Here is a 19,076-nt window from a genome sequence, read left to right as displayed (position 1 = left end):
CACTAAAACCCCATTAAGTTGCCCCTCACCCCTGGCTTTGCTCACCCCTGATGGATTTGAGTTGTATTTTAGAATCAAATTCTTCTATTCACCACATTTTCACTATTTTCTTTTTCTTTTTTCTCTCCTATATTTCTTGCAGTTGGTCCATTAACGATCAGCTTCAATATGCTCCCCAGTGAAAGAACAATTATTAACAAAAATCCCTTTGTTCAGCCTGGTGGCCGCTACAGCCCTCCTCATTGCCTGGCTCGCTACAAATCAGCCATCATTATACCACACAAGAACCAGGAAAAGTACCTTCGACACCTTCTCTATTACCTTCATCCCTTCCTGCAGCGCCAGCAGCTCCATTATGGCATCTACTTGATTCAGCAGGTAAACTGAACCCACCTGTATATTGTGTTTCAGCTAAGGATTAGCAGGGAGAGGGAGAGCATTGAATTAAATGGTGAAAACTGATGACTGATTGGGAAGACGAGTACTGTATTTTGTTTGTTGCTGGTAGCTGTGCTACATTTCTATTTTCCAGCTTCTTTGTGCAAAAAAGGGGAGGAGGGGCATAATTTGGATGTGAAGGGCTTTGTAGCTAAAAATGTATTTCTTTGTTTCTCAAAGATGAGACTCCTTTGTATAGTTAATTGGGCAAAAGGCTCCAGTTTTCTGAAGTTTGTACAGGTGCTGGCACTATTATGGAGACAGTGATTAAAACTTTCAAAAGTGCCTAACAACTTGAATGTTTGTTTCACTCCCTTTCAAACTGATGTCCAGGGGGGTCTTTGCCGCAAGACTCAGCTTGAACCAGTTTGCATTGCTGTACTCTAGGACTTGGTGAGTGAATAACTGCACATATTCTCTTCCAGGCTGGAAATACCACATTTAACCGAGCGAAGCTCCTTAACGTTGGTGTCCGAGAAGTCCTGAAGGACGAGGACTGGGACTGCCTCCTCCTGCATGATGTGGACCTTGTTCCTGAGAACGATTATAATCTCTACATCTGTGATGAATACTTCCCCAAACACATGGCTAGTGCTGTGGACAAGTTCCAATACAGGCAAGAGCCTCTGTTCACATTAGGGTTGGACGTTTTTGATAGAATAAATAGTATGCTCCTTCTGAGGGCACAAACAGCCCAAACTTGAATGATTAGCACAGGGGTTCCCAACCCCTGGTCCATGAAGGGTTGGCTGCTGGTCTGCAGGAGAGTTGACTGCCGCAGACTGGAAGTGACCATGGACCAGCAAAAAAAGGGTTGGCTGCCTGCCTGCAGTATGCTGGCACTGCTGGTCTGCAGTTTGCCAATCTGTGGTCACTTCCGGTCCACGATTTGTCAGTCCTCAGCATAAAAAAGTTGGGAACCCCTGATATAGCAGGACACGACCTCACCGCATTTTCCACCTTATTGGCTGTTGCAGGGAGAACATACTTGACCTAAATATAGCATGTTCAGTCGTTGCCCGCAGTTTGTTTTATTTGTTAGAGTACCAGTCCAATGAATTTTCCTTCACTACTTGACACTGAGAGGTGTCTGTGTTAACCTTTCCTTCCAGCAGGTGCAGGATTGGGGGCATTCAGCAATATGGAGCATCACTGTGACCCGGTGCTCCTGCTAAGTAGAAATCTCAGTGTCAAATTGTCTTTGAGAGGTGGGAAGACTACAACCTACAGTCACTTCTGACATCTAGGGCTGTCCTTCCCCACAGCTAGGTAGTTATTATGGAACACACCATAGCAGACCTAATCCTGACATTAAATGAAGCTCTTTGCTGCTTTCAGTAGTTGCACAAACAAACTGGCACTTGCTATTCTGCAACTGATGGGTAATTAACTTTTCCTTCTTCTTTGAGCAGAATTACAGTATTTCCTTCCCAGTGGGGAAGAAAAATGCCTTTCAACTGCAGAACAGTTGGCCTTTGAATTTTTCTGGGCTAGGAGAAGCAGTCTATGCTGAATTTGTTGTGTTGAACTTCATTGAAAGCTTGAGGTCCTATTATAAAAGGACTAAAGCTTTCTACCAGGTACCTTCATTTGACAACTCGCACACTGTGCATACACATGTAAATACTGTCCAGCTTCTTGTTTGATACAGGTCAATAAGATGAGAGGAAGATGCACATGTCTTATTACCAGGGATCTGAGTTAACCATTTCCCACGGAAAAACACAGATTTTCCCCTGTAAAGAAGAAAAATGTGGATTTCCCCCCTTGAAGCACGAAAACATGGGTTTCCCCTTTTGCAAACAGCTCTCTGCAGGCTGGCAGAGTTCCAGCCTGCAGCAGCTATTTGCAAAAAGGCAGCAAACCCTAAGCCCTGTCCAGAGTGGGTGGGAGGTGGAGGCCTGAAAATCTGAGTTGCCAGCGCTGGCTTAGACTCACTTTCCTGCCTTTGGGGTAAGTAGGACTTTTCAGGGCTGGGCTGTAGGGATGAGGGGCAGCTGAGGACCTACTCTGGAAGGGCTGGGGGGACCCTGTAGGTTGGGTGAGGGTCATGCTGCCAGTGGGACCAGGGCCTGCGGGGAGAGCTGGCAGGGTGGGCAGGAGGCAAGGCAGGGTTGTGTGGGTAGCAATTGCCCTGTCCTGCACCGTGGGCCAAGGCCAGGTGGGTGTGGTCTACCTTGCCCTGCTGTGGTTCATCCCAAGTGACCTCAGGCTGGGGCTGGAAGTGCTTCCCAGCTGGGGTGACGTGGGCAGCAGCTCAGTGGAAGGGAGAGCAGAAGCATGTGCCGTGCCCATGCTTACCAAGTGAGGTGCCCTCAGGGCAGGGTTAGGGGCTGGGGGCACTGCCTAGCTGGGGCTGTGCCCAGGACCAGGGCTCTGGGGGTGAGCAGTGCCCATCTGGTGTGCTGGTGACTGCTGCCCCATCCTCACTGCACAGCTGCACCACAACCTGCCAGCCTGTGGCTGCAGCAGCTGCTGGCAGCTCTGCTGGGGCTAGCACTGGAGGCAGTGGCTGCGGATGCACTGCATGACGGGGTGGGGAGGGAAGGAGAGGAGTGGCACAGCTGGCCCTCATATTACTCTGCCCAGCCTGAGGCCTTGCCAGCATTGCTGGCCTTGGAGGGCTCCTGTGGGGTGAGGGGGGTGGTTGTGAGGTACCAGGGGGTGGCAGCAGGTTCTGTGTGTGCTTGTGATGGGCTGGGGGTAGCAGCAGTGGGAGGGGTATAAGAGAGAGAGAGAGAAATGGGGGGGGGCACTCCAAGTAGAAGCAGCCTCCAGACATGGGCCTGGAGTGCCCCTGGCCCACTAAAGCAGCCTGTGCAGCGGGAGGCTGGTCTGGAAGAGAAGGGGCTTGTCTAGCCAACGATAGGCCCAGCCCAGTCCCTGAACCCCAGTCAGGGGTTTCCCAGGAAGGGCATGGGAACCACTGGGGCCTGGGTACAAGTGCGGGGAGGAGAACAGCCGGGGCTGGCACTGCTCAGAGCCACAGAGCAGCAGGCAGGACAGCTGGAGCTGGATCCGTGGCCTGGTGCAGGGGGTTAGGAGTGAGGAGCAGGGGCAGGGCGCTGGCATATCAGTGCTGCTCAGTGCCACAAAGCAGCTGTGGGAACAGCTGCAGCTGCACTCACATCCTGGTGAGCAAAGGGGGCAGGGAAAGCTCTAATTTCTATGATAAACAAAACAAAATCAAACGCTAAAATATTTAGGTATTTAGAATTTATTTTATATAATGATTGAGGCACTGGTAGACTTCCAGATTGCTTTAAAATTGTAAATATATTAATAAAACATTGTGTTCATCTGATACCTATATATAGATATAGATATTTATGTCCTATGCTGTAATAAGCAGGGATCCTAGTTTTCTGTTTAAAAATCCAAAATTGTCTGATTTAAAAACCCAATTATATATACAGTGGCCTTTCATTTTAATTGTGGAAAAATGCAGATTAGGGGGGTTTTAATCTGAGAACTTTAGGGTTTTTTTATCAGATAGTTTTCTGTTTAAAAATCTAAAATTAAGATCCCTGCTTATTACAGCATAAGATGCTTTGCGTGGTGACTGATGTAAGCTTGTGATTTTTGACATTTTGTTTTCCTCTCCAGTTTGCCATATTTGTCCTTTTTTGGGGGTGTATCTGCATTGACACCAGATCATTACATGAAGATGAATGGATTTCCTAACACCTACTGGGGTGCTGGTAGTGAAGACGACATTGCTGCAAGGTAGTCATGGGAAGGATGGAGCGATTTTAAAAAGGAATCTAAAATTCTAACAAACTTGCATTTTCTTGCACTCATCCTCAACATCTGTAATTTCCAGAGTGCTAAAATTCAATGCTGCAAATGTTGGTGCGGGACTGCTGGTGTTGGGAGATGTTTAGATCTGTAATTTTATTAGAGGCATTTTTCTGTGAGCTTTGCACTTTGAATGGTAGAGAGCATTGCACGGTGTAATAATCCTGCATCTCCAGTGACTCCAGGGTTCTCCTAAAAGCTCTGTAACCACCTGTCATTGACAGCTGACTGCCTCTGAACGTGACAGCTCTGTAGGAGGGAATGCACTGGCTGATGAGATAGAAAACCCAGGAGGTAACCAAGACATTTAGTGGATTTTGATTTAAAAGTAGGGGATTCAGGACATGGTACATACTACCCAAGAGACTTGTTTAGTAACTGTGCAGTACTTGGGAACTGAGTAACTTATGGATTCCTATCTTTATACTTGCAGACTGTGACCTATCATAAAGGCATATGTACTGTGTACTACGTGAGTCACTTTGCAAAATGTTATCATTTTTCTTGTAGCTTCTGTTGCTTAGGGAGGTGACATGATATGAGAGTTAAATTGCAGTCTGCCTAGTGATTCTCTGCAGAGTACATGGTAAAGACATCTTTGGCCATGTCTCCCTGGTGAGCTTTGTAGCTGTAATTCACCTGTGATACTGCTCTTTGTCAGTGGACATTAAGGCAAACTAATGGGGTGGTTATATTACTTGTTTTCTTGCTCGTACACAATGTGACAAGTTATGCAACTTCGATGGAACATTTTGTTCAAGGACTGTGGGAGTTTCATTAAGTATTGTGCTCCTGGGAATGGAAAGCTAGGTGTTTAACAGGAGCTTAATTGCTTTCATCAGAGAAAGGAACATACAACTTTTTTTTAGAGATTCAGCATTCACTCTAAGGAATGGGATATCAGGATAAATGGTACCTAAGCAAAAAAGAAACAGAAGATTCACACTCCACCCACCACACAAGATCTGCTCAAAGACCCTCATGGCCCAACATACTCTTTTAACATGGAGGCATCAACGGTAAAGTGCCATGCAAGAGTCCTATGAATTTCATTCTACTAACATTAAAGAAGAAATCTATTGCGAGGAAGGAGGATTATGTTCATCTGTGTATGCTATCAAGCCTGTTTCCTTAAAAGAAAGTAAATCTCATGAAACATCCTGTGAGAATGAAGTACTTGTTATCAGCAGCCCAACCCTTTAGGTGGAAATTAATCAAAGATTATTCAGACTGTAGAGACTAACACTTAAAGCCAATAGTGATTTTATTAAGTGACTAGATTGATACTCTTAAAATGGATCTGCTCTACAAAACACTGATGCCCTACCTTAAGGAATGGCAAAAATGGACTTGAGTTTGAAAGGTAGCACGAATAAGGTTAACATATTTCCAGTATCAAAAGAGAGGACACCTGTCAGGGGGACACCTCACTCCCAACCCACAGCCCCCTAACCCTGCCAGTGCCCCTCACTCCCAACCTGCAGCCCCCATCCCTGCCTCTCGCTCCCAACCCACAGTCCTTCACCACCCCTAAGCTATGCTGGTGCCTCTCACTCCCAACCTGCAGCCCCCCAATCCCTGCTGCTGACCCTCACTCCTGACCCACAGCCCCCTTCTCCCCTCAGCCCTGCCAGAGGGGCCCCCAGCTGCCCCTGTCCTGACCAGGCCACAGCACAGCGAGTCCAATTCATGCAGGAGGTGGCTGAGCGAGTCTGGCCCTGGCATGGGCTGGAGGGAAGAGAGGCTGCCTGTTGCACCCCACCCCCGCCCTGGGCTGAGGCTGCAGTACTGCCACGCCCTCCCTGAGCAGTGTCTCTTGGCCAGCCCTGCCCTTTGAGCAGGGGCACCAACTCTGGTGCCACCAACCTGGCCATGGAGCTCCCCGTTGTCTTTAAAGGGGCCCCCCTTTCCCTCTGGAGGGGCAGGTTCCTGTCTCCTGCCCTGCCCTGCCACAGGCCCAGTGCTCATACACCTTCTGCCAGCAGGCACCAGCCTCCCTCGTGCATGCACACACACACCCCTCAAATGCATGTGCACGCACATACCCCTCCCACAGCTCCCTGGACAATCCCCAAGCCCTGACCCTCCAATCTCTGCTCCCCATAGACTTATCAGCATCCAGCTGCCAGGGATGCTCCCACCACTCTGGCCACGTGTGTTTGCACATGGACGCATGTGATGCCCCCTGTCTCCAATTGCCTTCCCTCCTCCCACCAGCAGAGCAAAGCAGAATCATGGACACTGGTTCTCAGACATCACCCAGACAGAGATTGGAGGTTCCAAAAAAAGGACATGTCCAGGAAAACCCAGATGTGTGGTAACCCTAGGCATGACCCCTTGCTGTCCTTTCCTTCTCTATCAGGATTTCATATTAGACCACAACTTTTAAGAGTAGACTTCAGCTACCACCATATTAACCATTAACTTGCAGTTCATATAGCCAGATAATGGTGCTCCACATTGTGTTAGCTAGTCATGGCTAAGCAGCATTCCCAGAAAGTACCTTTATCCTCCACATTCACCTCCTATAAGAAGTGAATACCTTAGTCTAATTGGGACCATTTAAATGTTAGCATTATAAAGCACAGGCAATTCAGTGGAATGATCTCTCTGATTTATTTTTTAAAATAATGTATTACCTTAGCCTTTTAATATTCAAATTGCATTATTGCTGTTAAAGTAAGGATTGCAACAGCAAAGTTAGTTGAGCTTTCTGACATGTCTCTTTCCTGGTGAAATGTGCAGTGCTCTTTGTTAACACTCAGAAAATACCACCCCCCGGCTGTGGTCCAATTTGAGATGATGGTATTTTATCTAATGCTTAAACATTTCCTCCTAGTGAACTAGTAACACCCATTGTGCTTTTATTATTTGATATCCTTAGTGTAATATAAATACTTTTTGAGACTCTGGTCCCTTCCTAATGCCTTCAGAGCAGGAATGTTGCTTTGCACCTTGCTGCTGTCATCCTCCTCTCAGTTCTGGTTATACATGGAATTTTACTAAATGAAATTAGAGACACTTTAAAAGTGCTAATTGACCAAACTTACCTGAAGGAACCATCAGCATGTTTAACAAAGATAACGGTAGCAGTGGTTTGGTAAGGTGGAGCCTTATCTGCACTTGAAAAGTGGTACTCCAAACCCCAATCTTTACTTGCATGTTAGTAATAATGCATTTTCACTGGCCACTTCACACTGCATCTGTAGTACATGTTATGTACCACTGGTGTTCCACAAAGGAAATACTCCCATCACATAATTCCCATGAATGCAAACATGAGTTCTCTTCAGAAACTACAGCTGTTAGACAAAAGACCGAGTCTAGGTTTTTTTACTGACTTAGCAGCAGGAGCCCTATATTATGAAACACTGTTTTGGGGGACATGTGGGAGCTGTTCTGTGGATGACCCTCCCCAGTCTGTTCTTTGCTTTAATGATCTTCTATCTCCCCAGCCACCAAGCATCATAGCCATTTCTCTTCTAGTCAAAGAGTAAGTCAGGGGTGCCCTGCTGCTGTATGCTTTGGGGGCACATGTAAATATTGGGTATTTATTAAATGCCATTTCCTTTTCTTGGATTCAGTGAACTGCCTTTTCAGCTCTTTTTTGTTTTTCTTTGTTTGTGTTGATACCAGGATGAGCTTAGAGGTAGCAACCTTATGTATAAACACAAATTTTGCTTTATTTCCATTTTAAAGGATTCAGTTAGCGGGAATGAAAATAGCCCGGACCCCCATTCATCTTGGACGCTACAAAATGATGGATCAGGAGCAAACTGCAGGGAGGGAAGAACTCCTGAGAAGGTAACAGCAGGCATGCTGTGTCCTCAGTATGGCGGGACTCCTGCATGAGCAGTCCCTGATCTGCATGACATACCGATAGAACTCTTTCACCTGCCTTCCTTGATGGGACAGAAGGCCCAACCCAAGAAACTGCATCTCCCTCATGTTTGAATACTGCCATTTAAAGAAAACTGGCTGTTTTTTCTAAGTTCATAGTTTGAGGAGTTCACCTTTGGAAACATTTTCTTGCCTTGCATGAGTCATAATTCAGTTAAGTCAAACTCCTGTCCTTTTTTACGGGCAGCCAACAGACTAATGGAAAGGGAACATTTGCTGTAGCAGAAATACTGGAAGCTAACAGTGAGTCTGAAGCCAGTTACAGCTGAATTGTATTTTCTTCCTGAGGCGAAATAATTGAAATGTAGATTTTTCAATTGCAGTTTAACTTTGAGATAGTAAGAATGATTTCAAGCATTCTCTTGTGATAGCTGTCATTCAAGAGTTTCAGAGATTCAAATTTAAAACTATCAAATTATTCTGGGTTGACAACACTCACAGTCGTTATTCAGTCTGTCTTATAAATATTTAAAGATCCTTCCCTCAAAACTTTTTACATACATCTCATATACATGATAAATGCCTTAAAGGCCTGTACAAAGGTGTTGTAGACAACTTAGCTTTATGCGGACCCTTTCCAAACGTGAGAAATTGGAAAGCTGTCTTCCAAAGAAATGAGTACAGTAGTTAATTTGGACCCATTTACTAGGGGTGTGCAAAACAAGTCGTATTCGATTTGGATTCAGCCTGAATTGGGGACAATGATTCAATTTGTTGATTCAGATCATTGTCCCCAATTTGATTTGACTGAATCTGAATCTAAAGATTCAGTGCTGATTTGGAGAATCAGCGATTCAGACAGACACAGCTTTAAATGTTTTTTCTACATACTTCAAGGTACCAGTGCAGCTCATGAATGCTGCGATGCTGGGGCAGATGGAGCATCCCACAGGAGCACGGGAGGCCCCCACGTGCTCAACAGCAAACCTGGAAGTGAACTGGAAGTATTTCTGATCCGTTTCTGGGTCTGCCGCCAAGCATTTTAGAAGGTGTCCCCACCCCCGGTTCGGTGATTGGCCATGGGAGGACCCCGAGTACCCCCCGAGACCTAGGAGGCATCAGTCACCAATCCAGGAGGGTATAAGGGGGACTCCCAGTGCACTCCCCAACAGACCTGGAAGTGGACTGGAAGTGCTTCCAGTTCACTTCCAGGTCTGCTGCTGAACGTGCTGGGGATCTCCCCCATGCTCCTGTGGGACACTCCATGCACCCCAGCATCGCAGCATTCCTGGTACCTAGCAGTATGTAGAAAAAAGCATTTAAAGCTGTATCTATGTACAAATCATCGGCTCTTTTTCTAAATTGATTCAGAGGGTTCCGATTCAATTTGGAGAGATTAAAGGGCCCTCTGATTCAATTCAGATTTGGATATTCAGCCACCAAATTGGGCCAAATCTCCTTCGAATCAGGGACCAAAGCTTAGCACAGTCCTACCACTTACCGTTAACATGAACGCCCCCAGACCTATATACACAATAGAGTTGGGAACTATTGGTTGATGTATGATGGAGGCTGTACACACTGGCACTTCAGATTTTCTGTTTATATTATTTTTAATGTTGAGCTCTTCTATGTGTACAAGTGAACCTGTGGTAAGCTGTGTACAACTCTGAATCTCTCCTCTCCACATTTGTTTCCTCAAACAAAGTCTTCGGGTTCCAACACATGCAGTATCTGCTGTTGCCAGTCTCTTTTTGCTTGTACAAAGCAGCAACATTGCCTATCCCCTTTACCTGGAAGTCCATGGCTTGTCTCCCCTTTTAGTTTCAGATCACCCTCCTTGTTTACAAGCCTTGCTATGCAGTTGCTAGTCAGCTCCTCAACACAAAGATCTCCTCTTTATGCCTGTCTAGAATAGGGTTTGTTTATGTATTTATTTGGTGCCTCTCTGTATGAAAATAATCTTGAGTCTAGCTTTCACCTCTGAAGTTTGTTCACTTTGTGTTCACTCAGATGAATGTGTGTGTCTTTATCTTTCCTTACTGACCTCTTATCTGAACAGGTATTCTTCTCCCTTTAGGCCTGCTCCACTGCACGATACCACAAAAACCTGGAGGGACGATGGAATGAATACTATAGAGTATATACTCCTTGCTAGGAAGAAGCACCCTCTGTATACCAACATCACAGTGGACATAGGATATATTCCCCGAGTGCTTTCGAAGAGTGCAAAGAAAGGAAAAAGAGGTTGAGTTACTAGGGTAGTCAGTGGCAAGAGTGGAGTTCAGGAGCTTCCAGTCTGCATCTAGTCAGGAAGATGATGTCCATAAAGACTCCTGAAAAACTGTTTAGAAGACGGGTGAAATGTAGAGCAGACTGAAGGAACATACAAGGTTAGAAGAAAAGTCCACAGGAACGAGGCACAACTGCTACTTTATGGGATTTGGCCTATTGTAGAGAATCCCTTTTAAAGCTTTGTCAGATGTGATGTCTACTGAGCCACATGCACGTCCCACCCCTTAACTGTAGCCTAGAGGTGTAAGTTCTAGTCACAACCAGACAAGTCCTCTGAGTTAGAGACTCCTGAGCACCGCATTCCATTGCTGGAGAGCTGAATGCCAGGTACCTCTGACTGTCCTGCTGCTTACTATTTGAAACAGTAACTGGGATTGAAGCCATCCTCTGTAAGTGTTTTATTTTGGTTGGGAGGGAAAAAACTCAATCCCAGATTTTGGAGGGGGGGAAGAGTCTGTACAGAAAAAAAAGTATTACTATATTTCCACCTGTTATGTGTTGTAAATATTTTGTTCAGAGAAGTTAATTAAAAGAGTTAAAGTCACCAGTGATCTTAAGGTGCCTACTGAATATGAAGTTTGAAAAGTTTCTCTACACTGGGTTTTTTTTAAAGGATTGTCTACAAACTGTTAGGGTGAGAATGTGGGCACTGGACTCCTTGGTTCTGTTTCTTACTCTGCAGTTGTAATTGGAGATCTGTGAATAAGGTGCACTTTTGGTTTTTTTAATGGAAGGATTTTGTCTGGGATTCTGCTAGGAAAGCTTTCATTGGGCAACTTTACAACATATCCTTTGAGAGGGTATTTTGTGATTCCTATAAGAAAAAAAAACATTCCACGTAGCTCTGACAGCTAGAAAAGGGTTATCTTAGACTTTAGTTTATAGCTGCAGGGAAGGGTTTTTGCTCTCATTTTTGCTAAGCTAAATAGTTTTCAATAATAAGCCTGGAAAAATGCATGGATATGACCAGTATTGTAGGTGTAATGGACCAGATTGCTTCCTACAGTGCGTGGTTTTCCCGTGTACCAGCTACCCCAAACTCCTGCCCCTGGAGCACCCGCTGAAGATGAAACAGAGCCATCTCCCTGGTCCATGCATGCAATCTTTAGCATTCTGGGACTGCAAGAAAGGGGGCTTGTTATTTTTGTGATGTGGATGCTCACCATTTGAGAACTAGTTAAATAAGGTGTTTTGAGCAAGTACTGACTAACCTCTTTTAGACACTGAAACCTGAGTAAAACCTTAGGATGTTTATACACGTGCTCCAGGAGTAGCAGGGGGTGGGGCAACTTTAATTAGAGTGATTCCGAGAGCTGCTCTAATTAAAGTGCCCGGAGTGTCATATGTATCAGTGTCCCTGCACTGAAAAATGGCGGCGGGGGCACTTTAACTAAAGCTCATCGAATGAATGAGCCATTTTTCAGCACAGGGACACTGATGCATGATGCTGGAGTCTGCTGGGGCATGGTAATTACTAGGGCTGTGCGAAATTTCGCCAGCTGTTTCGCTTTGACACTGTTTCGACCCATTTCAAAGTTGAAACAGCAGAATCGAAACAAAACAAAGGCTCTTGAAACAGCCTCGAAACAAAACAAGGCTGGTTGAAACGTTTTGACCGTAGGCTGGAGATGGGAAATCAGTCCAGCTGGGCTGACTTCCCATTCCCAGCACAAGATCCGGTAGGGGGTGGGGTGGCAGCCTGGCTGGGCTGCTTCCCTGTACCCCGTGCTAGATTCTGCTGGGAGCAGGAGGCACCCCAGCTGGGCTGCTTGACTACCCCTAGCACCATCTAAGTGCTGGGGATGGGAAGTCAGCCCAGCTGGTCCGACTTCCCATCCCCAGCGAAACTCAAAACAGCGTTTCTGTTTCAACGGAACAGCAGCTGTTTCAACTCGAAATGAAATTCAAGACGAAACACTGTTCCATCAAACCGTCGAAACTCAAGCCAAAATGGAACAGTGTTGTTTTGCACAGCCCTAGTAATTACTGTGCTCTGGCAGACTCGACTAATCAAGTCTGCTCTATGCTGTAATTGTAGCACGTTGGAGCAGCCTTTTTTCATGTGTACAGGTGCCCTTAAAGACAAGATTTCTGTCCCCTTCCCCCACCAGTCCCCCATGCATTTAGTTACACAGGCCACATCTTACTCAGCTGATGAATTAAGCCTCCTTTTTTCCTGGATTCCTTAAAGTATTGATGTAGTCTAGTCAGACTTTTTATTTTTAACCTGACTGCACAAAAGACTTGTCAAATCTAAAATCTCTCTTTTATTGTAGCTCTAAGAGCATCTAAGATGAGGTTAAGCACATTCATCTTCCCAGAGAATAGGTTACGTCCTTTCTATTTCCAATCATCCGGGCACTCTGCTAACTCTGTAACTTGGGGGGAGAAGAAGGCAGGGGGAGGTTGGGAAGGAACAGCATTGCTAAACAACTGCAAGGTGACCATTGGGTCTAGCCAACAATAAAAGGCTTAAATCAATTGATGATGTTTTGGTTGTACAATCCTAATTGGCAGCTGAAGACAGACCTTTGTCCTTCATTATAAAAATAAGGCTGGAAGGGCCCTCAAGTGGTCAACTAGTCCAGCCCTTTTGCACAAGGTAGGATCAGCCTGTCTAAAGCACTTAATGCTACCTTCTGTTCTGGATCCCTTCTGTTACAGGATTGTAGAAAGAGATACCCTTACAAGGAAAAAAATTCATAGCATGAACAGATATGGGGAAAAAAGAGGTAGGAGAGGAATAAGTGCCCAGAGCTAGAATTATTGGGCTGTCTGACTGTCTACAGCATCTAAAACGGATCCTGGCCTATTTATGAAGTGCAGTCTCTACATAACTTTCCGTAAAAATCCCCTTGGTTATTGTGTGCTATTACCTAATGCAAACTCAACTTTTTCTTCACCAATCCCAAAATCTACCAGCTGTCTCTCCTAAACAGAGATCATACATTTGTGTGTTGTGTTGTCCTGATGACCCTTCTAATGGAATAAAAGTCAAGAAACGGAGACTTTGATGAAGATCACATGTCTCCGGAGGCGCTGAGCACGTGGGGGCCCAACAGGCTTGGCCCTCCTCTGGAAGCCTGTCCTTAATTGGGTGGGACAGTCCTGAAATGAGAACATCAGGTGCCAGTCCTGGCTGCATAACTCTGGGACAGCATTTGTCCTGGATTCCCAGTATTGTGCAGGGATCTGGATTTTCTGTTCACTGCAGAAAAACATGGGAAATGATGGGTTTCCCCTTGCAGGCTGCCAGAGTTCCAGCCTGCAAGGGGCTACAGGGAGCAAGATGCAGAGGGCACCACATGCATGTGTATGCGTGTGGACACATGCACATGGCCAGGAATACAGACCCAGGCAGCAGTGAAGAGCAGCTCCTGCAGCTGCCTGCAGATAAGTCTCTAGCAGGTGGTGGGGCACACTGAGGCCCCCACGGTGAGGGAGGGAGTAGAACAGGGGTTGGGCCTGGGGTTCTGCCCAGCCAGGGCGTTGCGTGGGATCTGGGGTGGAGAGGAGGACAGACCCACAGGCAGCCTGTGGATTGGGGGGTGGGGACTGACTGCCACACAGTCCTGGGGAGGGGGCCTGGGAAGCCCCATGCCAGCCATACTGCCAAGGTGTAGCACCCCCTGCCCACCCAGCAGTAGCAAGGATGGAGTCAACAGCACGGAGTTGTGCCCCCCACTGTTGCTGGATGGGTAGGGGGCACCTCACCATGGCGGTGCAGCTGGCATGGGGCTTCCAGAAGGGCAGCAGGACAGGGCCCCAAGACCACAGCGGGTAGTCCTCATCTGCCTTCTGTGGGCTCTGCTCTGGCCATGCCTTGGGGGGCTTGGGGGCATAATTTTAGGCACCCCCTGGCAAAAATAAAAGTTGGCACCTATGCCTGTCTCTCACCTGTCAACCTGTTGGTCTTTAAAAGGAATAATGTTCCACCTGAGTTCAGGTACTTGCTTTTCTTTTGAACTTCACCTAGTTGCTGTGATTGAAATCTTGTTTCTTTTTAAAAAGGCCTTTGGGCTTGATTAACTAGGATCACTTTTGTGCCCAGCACAGCTTCCCACCTTGCATAAATGCACCTGTCTCTAGGGACCCCTGAATATTCTCACTCTGGATACAGGTGAAACTATCCACTTGTTTATTCTCAGCTGCTTGGTACTGATCTTGCACCTCAGCCCAGGCAAGACTCACAAAAGGCATCCTACGCCCCTTGTGCATGATCTGGTAAGTGTGATCAGAGCTTTCTGAGTCCTAGAGGAGGAGATGGTGCTCTTTTCTCCCACTGGGAGACTCTGGTCCAAGGCTTCTTTCCACCTGAATCAAAGCAGGAACTTGAGTTTAGACCCTCTGCATCTCATCTAACTCCTGGGCAACTTGGGTGTCCTGGGGTGGAAGTTTCCCCACCCCTCCAATGAACCTTTTCTACTTGATATCAAATGAGCATTTAGTGCACCAGAGTCTAACAAAGATGATTAGGTCAAATTGAGGATTCTACAAGGAAGCAGGCCACCTCAGTATGACAACGCTGAACCTACAACCTGAATCTAGCTCTTTGAATTTGGCTGTTAGTTGTGGCATTGACGCAGGTTGTCTAAGTGCAGGATAAGAACAGTCAAGGAAGCCACATTCTGCACTACCTAGTTCACACTTTTTAGCCTTGTTTTTCAGAGTAGCTCTCCAATGAGGCTGCTGCAGGGAAAACCAAACACAGATTATTGTTTGGATAACCCTTTCTTACTAGGTGGCAGGTGGAGCTGTTCAAGAAACACCACTTCTGAGCAACTCCTTTGCTCACCAGATCAAGAATGTCTCTAAATGCTACACCAGTCAGCATGTACCAGCCCTAGGATGAGGATTTCCTTGTACTGGAGTGCAACAGAATTTATGGGGGAAATAGTCTCTCCTCACTGGGTTAAACAAAAATTTAAGAGCTGCAAAGTTCTCCCCACAGAACTTGAACCATTATTGCTGCAGTGTTTGGGGTGAACAGAAGATGGCACCAAAGACAGGCATTTCATCCACACAAGGTTGACAGAGGGCCAGCATCTGGGAGCAGATGTCTGCTGTAGTTAATATCACAAACCCTTTTTCACATTTGCTACTTTTAAAAACAAAAATTGCAGGATCGAATGAATGGACTTAGTACAGTAATTCTCAACCAACCAGTGCTATGCAAGCCTTTTAAAGGTGCAATGGAATTGTAGTGCTATTAGGTATGCAAACACTTATAAGATTCGCAGAAGTCCAGAGATTTCAAATAGGAATCCATCGTATCAAAATTGTTCTGACCTGTTGTGGTCTCGCTGAGTTCTTTGCAACAGAAGAACTGTTTTATTCTTTTTCCTTAGTCAAGATGTGAGTGAATGCTAGGAGCTAGCATTTTCTACATGATGCCTTGAGTCTAAACAAGCTGAGTACTGACTCTGGTCCTTGTTCCAAACAGACAGGAGTATCAGTGCTTTTCTTGTGACAAACGGTAGTAGAAACTCCGTGATCTTTTCTTCTGATTGCAACCACTGTGTACCCTCAAGTGAGTGCAAACACCATATTAAGTAGTGCTGTGGAAAAGTTACTTACACTACTCACCACGCTTTTGCAGTAGAAAACTTGAGGTTACTGGAACTGTTCTCCAGTTTATCCATAAATCCTCACCCATTTTCTAAAGTAAGAACTGCAAAAATGTAAGTATTTACCATGCTGGATGTTTCTACTGTGGTAAGAATGAAGCTAACTGAATATCCTTAACTATAAAGACCTGTGGAAAGCAATCAAATGCTATTTTATATACATATGACTGCTGCTTTCCTATGTTCCTCAATGCCCTCCCTAGGCTAGTGCAGGATGAAGGTGACAACTTTTCTGTTGTCTGTATTACAGCCTTTCTGCAGAACTGAGTGAGCCTCTTCTATATCCTTGGGACTCTTAAGCACTCCTGCTGGGCACTGAAATTGAGCCGATTAAGGACAAGGGATTCCTTTTGAATGAAATGGGTTGTACTTTATTGCAAGTTTTTACATTCCTTTCATTGTGGCTGTGGTTAACATGATTACTTCCCTCTCCCTTCCCTCACACACAAGCAGGTCTTTCCTAGGCTGAAAGAAAAGAGGTTTTTCTTCTTTCAGCAAAACTGCAGACTATGAAAATGTTCTTGTGCTTTGAAAGAAAAAAAGGTCTTGCTCCTTTCGAGAGCACAGGAGTGTTGGTCTCTGTATTAGATTCTCCTGGTACTACAGATGGGAAGCTGAGGAACAGCTATTTGAGCTGAAAGCTTTCAGAGCATGTAGTTTAGGCTTCCACTGGGACCAGGGATCAAGCCAACAATCCAAGCAAGATGACATTCTAAACAAACCAACAGAAACAAATAACCAGACAGCTCATTCCTAGGGTAAACCTGGGTCTCCAGCTCAATACACGTGGCTGTCCAGCAACCTCAAAATGCAATTCTTTAACCAAATACTTAGGAATGGATGAAGCCATTTCCTCTGCACTGGCTCTGCGATGCTGGGGTACCCTTCTAGCACAAGGCTGGGGGTTCAGTCACTGCAGCAGTGACCACAGGCAGAAGATCTATTCCCTCTTCCTTGAGTCTCCAGGCAGCTCAGTGTTATGAGACCTTAGGCTGCATGCTGAAGTGTACTGTGACATTGATGTATAAGGGGTTGTGTTCCACCGAGAGCAGCTTATAGGAACAGGAGTTGAGCCCATCCGTCTTCCATACCCGGGACACTTGTCGCAATAGCTTCATCCTGCAGGCACAGCAAAGGAAAAGTATTCTTTGAAGTACACCAGAAATGTGGGAGCACTGAGCTGTATCCCATGCCCTGGTAATAGGTGAACTTGCAAGGGTAGGGACATATATTTTCTTGTGCACCAGAAGGATTGGGAAGCACCAAGCCCTGCTTTCCTTTCCTTTGGTAAACCCACACATCCATCCCCAAGAGCTGATAAGCTATCAGGAAAGCCTGGCTTTCTAACCTGAGTTTTCTAACATCCTTGCATAGTCATACATGCTCAAACCATGGATGCCTATCCATGGTGTCTGCCACATCTTAACTTTGCTTTAAAGTTTTTTGTGGTTACTTACATGCATGGTTTTGGGAAATGCTAAGCCACTAAAAGAGAACCCCGCTTACAAGCCTCATTTGCTAGGCTCACAGTAATGTCCATCAGGGGCTCAAGCTAATGACTCCTTATGCACATGTAAGCACAAGGCAACAACCAGCTCCAGGTTCCTCTTGCACTGGGTCTCCTGGCTGCCCAAGGTGAAGGTGCACTCACCTCTCTCCGTTCTCCTCATTGCCTCTGTCTCTGGTGTGGAAGATCATGGTGTACTTGGCTATGTCAGGAGATGGTCGCATCACTTTCATCTTCTGCATCTCAACCCTGTAAACAGTCATATTGCAGTGAGAAGAAGCCAACAGTCACAGCAAGGAGAAAGCTGGAGACTAATTCTTGTAGAGGGCGCCTCCATGGTGAGGGGACAACATGTGCAGTTTAGCAGAACAGAGACTGACTAACACCAGCCTCAACACATGCATCCCCACCCCCACCAACACTACACCATATGCCAAGGCCCACAGCCTTTTGTGTTCTTCCAGCAGTCGGCTGGGGATACAGTCACCCTTCTTTTGAAGGCAGATGATCAGCTGTTGCCCTGGCATGTATCGTAGGGGGTGTAACAGACATTATATAAGAACTTACAGCTTAAAAAGGCACTCCCAGGCTAATGCCCTTGACTTCAGAAGGGCCAACTTCAATGAGCTTAAGAGACTAGGGGAGGAAGCACTGAGGGCCCAGAAGGTAGAGGAGATGGGAGTCCACAAGGGATGGTCATACCTTAAGGGGGAGATCCTCCAGGCCCAAAGGGTAATAGTCCCTGACGGAAGCAAGGGCGGTAAGTGCTCAGAAACCTCCTTGGCTCAGCAAGGGCATTCAGCAATGCCTGAGGACTAAAAGGGTGGCGTACAATCAGTGGAAGTGAGGAGCGATCACCAAGGAGGAGTACTCCTCCTCGGCCCAGGAGTGCAGGAGGACTATTAGGAAGGCCAAGGCAGAGATGGAGCTCAGGCTAGCGTCCAGGATTAAGGACAACAAAAAGTCCTTTTTCAAGTACATTGGGAGCAAGAAGAGGGCACCAGGCAATGTAGGGCCCCTGCAAGACCCAAACGGAGAAAGCTAATATTTTTAACAGTTTCTTTGCCTCTATTTTCTTGAACAGGGACCGAGACATCCCTCCTACCAGAGGTAGGGACAATCTTGGGGATAGCTCTGTCAGACCTTTGGTCAGCACAGATGTAGTTAGGGATCTTCTGGAAGGGCTAGACGTTTTTAAATCTGCAGGTCCATATGCCCTCCACCCAAGGGTGTTGAGGGAGCTGGCAGGGGTCATCGTGGAGCCCCTGGCCTGGCTGTATGAGCATTCGTGATCATCTGGCAAGGTGCCGAGGGATTGGAAACTGGCTAATGTGGTCCCAGTTTTCAAGAAAGGGAGCAAGGAGGACCCACGTAACTAGAGGCCCATAAGCCTCACCTCGGTGCTTGGGAAGATCTTGGACAGAATCATCAAGGAGCACATCTGTGAGGGACCAGCAGGGAAGATCACGCTCAGAGGCAATCAGCATGGGTTCATCAAAGGCAGGTCCTGCCCAACCAACCTGGTTGCCTTTTATGACCAGGTGACTAAATCCTTGGACGATGGTGTCGCC

The 19,076-nt window shown here is 46.3% G+C and overlaps 2 protein-coding genes across 5 annotated transcripts in view; one reads left to right on the top strand and one right to left on the bottom strand.

Annotated features, from left to right (window-relative positions):
- The window catches only part of B4GALT3 (beta-1,4-galactosyltransferase 3), a 25,934-nt gene extending 14,320 nt beyond the window's left edge, over nucleotides 1-11,614 (top strand). Inside the window, exons 3-8 of one of the 2 annotated variants that reach the window (XR_002103436.1) lie at nucleotides 143-378; nucleotides 864-1,054; nucleotides 4,045-4,164; nucleotides 7,936-8,040; nucleotides 10,157-10,698; nucleotides 10,985-11,614. Coding sequence is in view for 1 of the 2 variants with exons in the window: in XM_019548756.1 (XP_019404301.1) it covers nucleotides 143-378; nucleotides 864-1,054; nucleotides 4,045-4,164; nucleotides 7,936-8,040; nucleotides 10,157-10,328 (824 nt within the window). In the remaining variant the exon portion in view is untranslated. Of the gene's footprint in view, nucleotides 1-142; nucleotides 379-863; nucleotides 1,055-4,044; nucleotides 4,165-7,935; nucleotides 8,041-10,156; nucleotides 10,916-10,984 lie in introns of those variants that run through there. The other variant, XM_019548756.1, reaches the window with a different exon arrangement.
- Nucleotides 11,615-16,346: 4,732 nt separating this feature from the next.
- Nucleotides 16,347-19,076, bottom strand: part of B4GALT4 (beta-1,4-galactosyltransferase 4) — a 63,191-nt gene continuing 60,461 nt past the window's right edge. For all 3 annotated transcript variants that reach the window (XM_019548752.1, XM_019548753.1, XM_019548754.1), the window contains exons 7-8: nucleotides 17,650-17,754; nucleotides 16,347-17,117 (exon numbers count right to left, since the gene is read on the bottom strand). In XM_019548752.1, the coding sequence (XP_019404297.1) occupies nucleotides 16,976-17,117; nucleotides 17,650-17,754 (247 nt within the window). In that variant the 3' untranslated portion in view covers nucleotides 16,347-16,975. The remainder of the gene's footprint in view (nucleotides 17,118-17,649; nucleotides 17,755-19,076) is intronic.

Source organism: Crocodylus porosus, unplaced genomic scaffold, assembly GCF_001723895.1.
Source record: "Crocodylus porosus isolate Cpor-Errol unplaced genomic scaffold, CroPor_comp1, whole genome shotgun sequence".
Classification (NCBI taxonomy): Eukaryota; Metazoa; Chordata; order Crocodylia; family Crocodylidae; genus Crocodylus; species Crocodylus porosus.
Note: the sequence above shows the minus strand (reverse complement) of the source record. Positions and strands in the feature narration are given on the sequence as shown.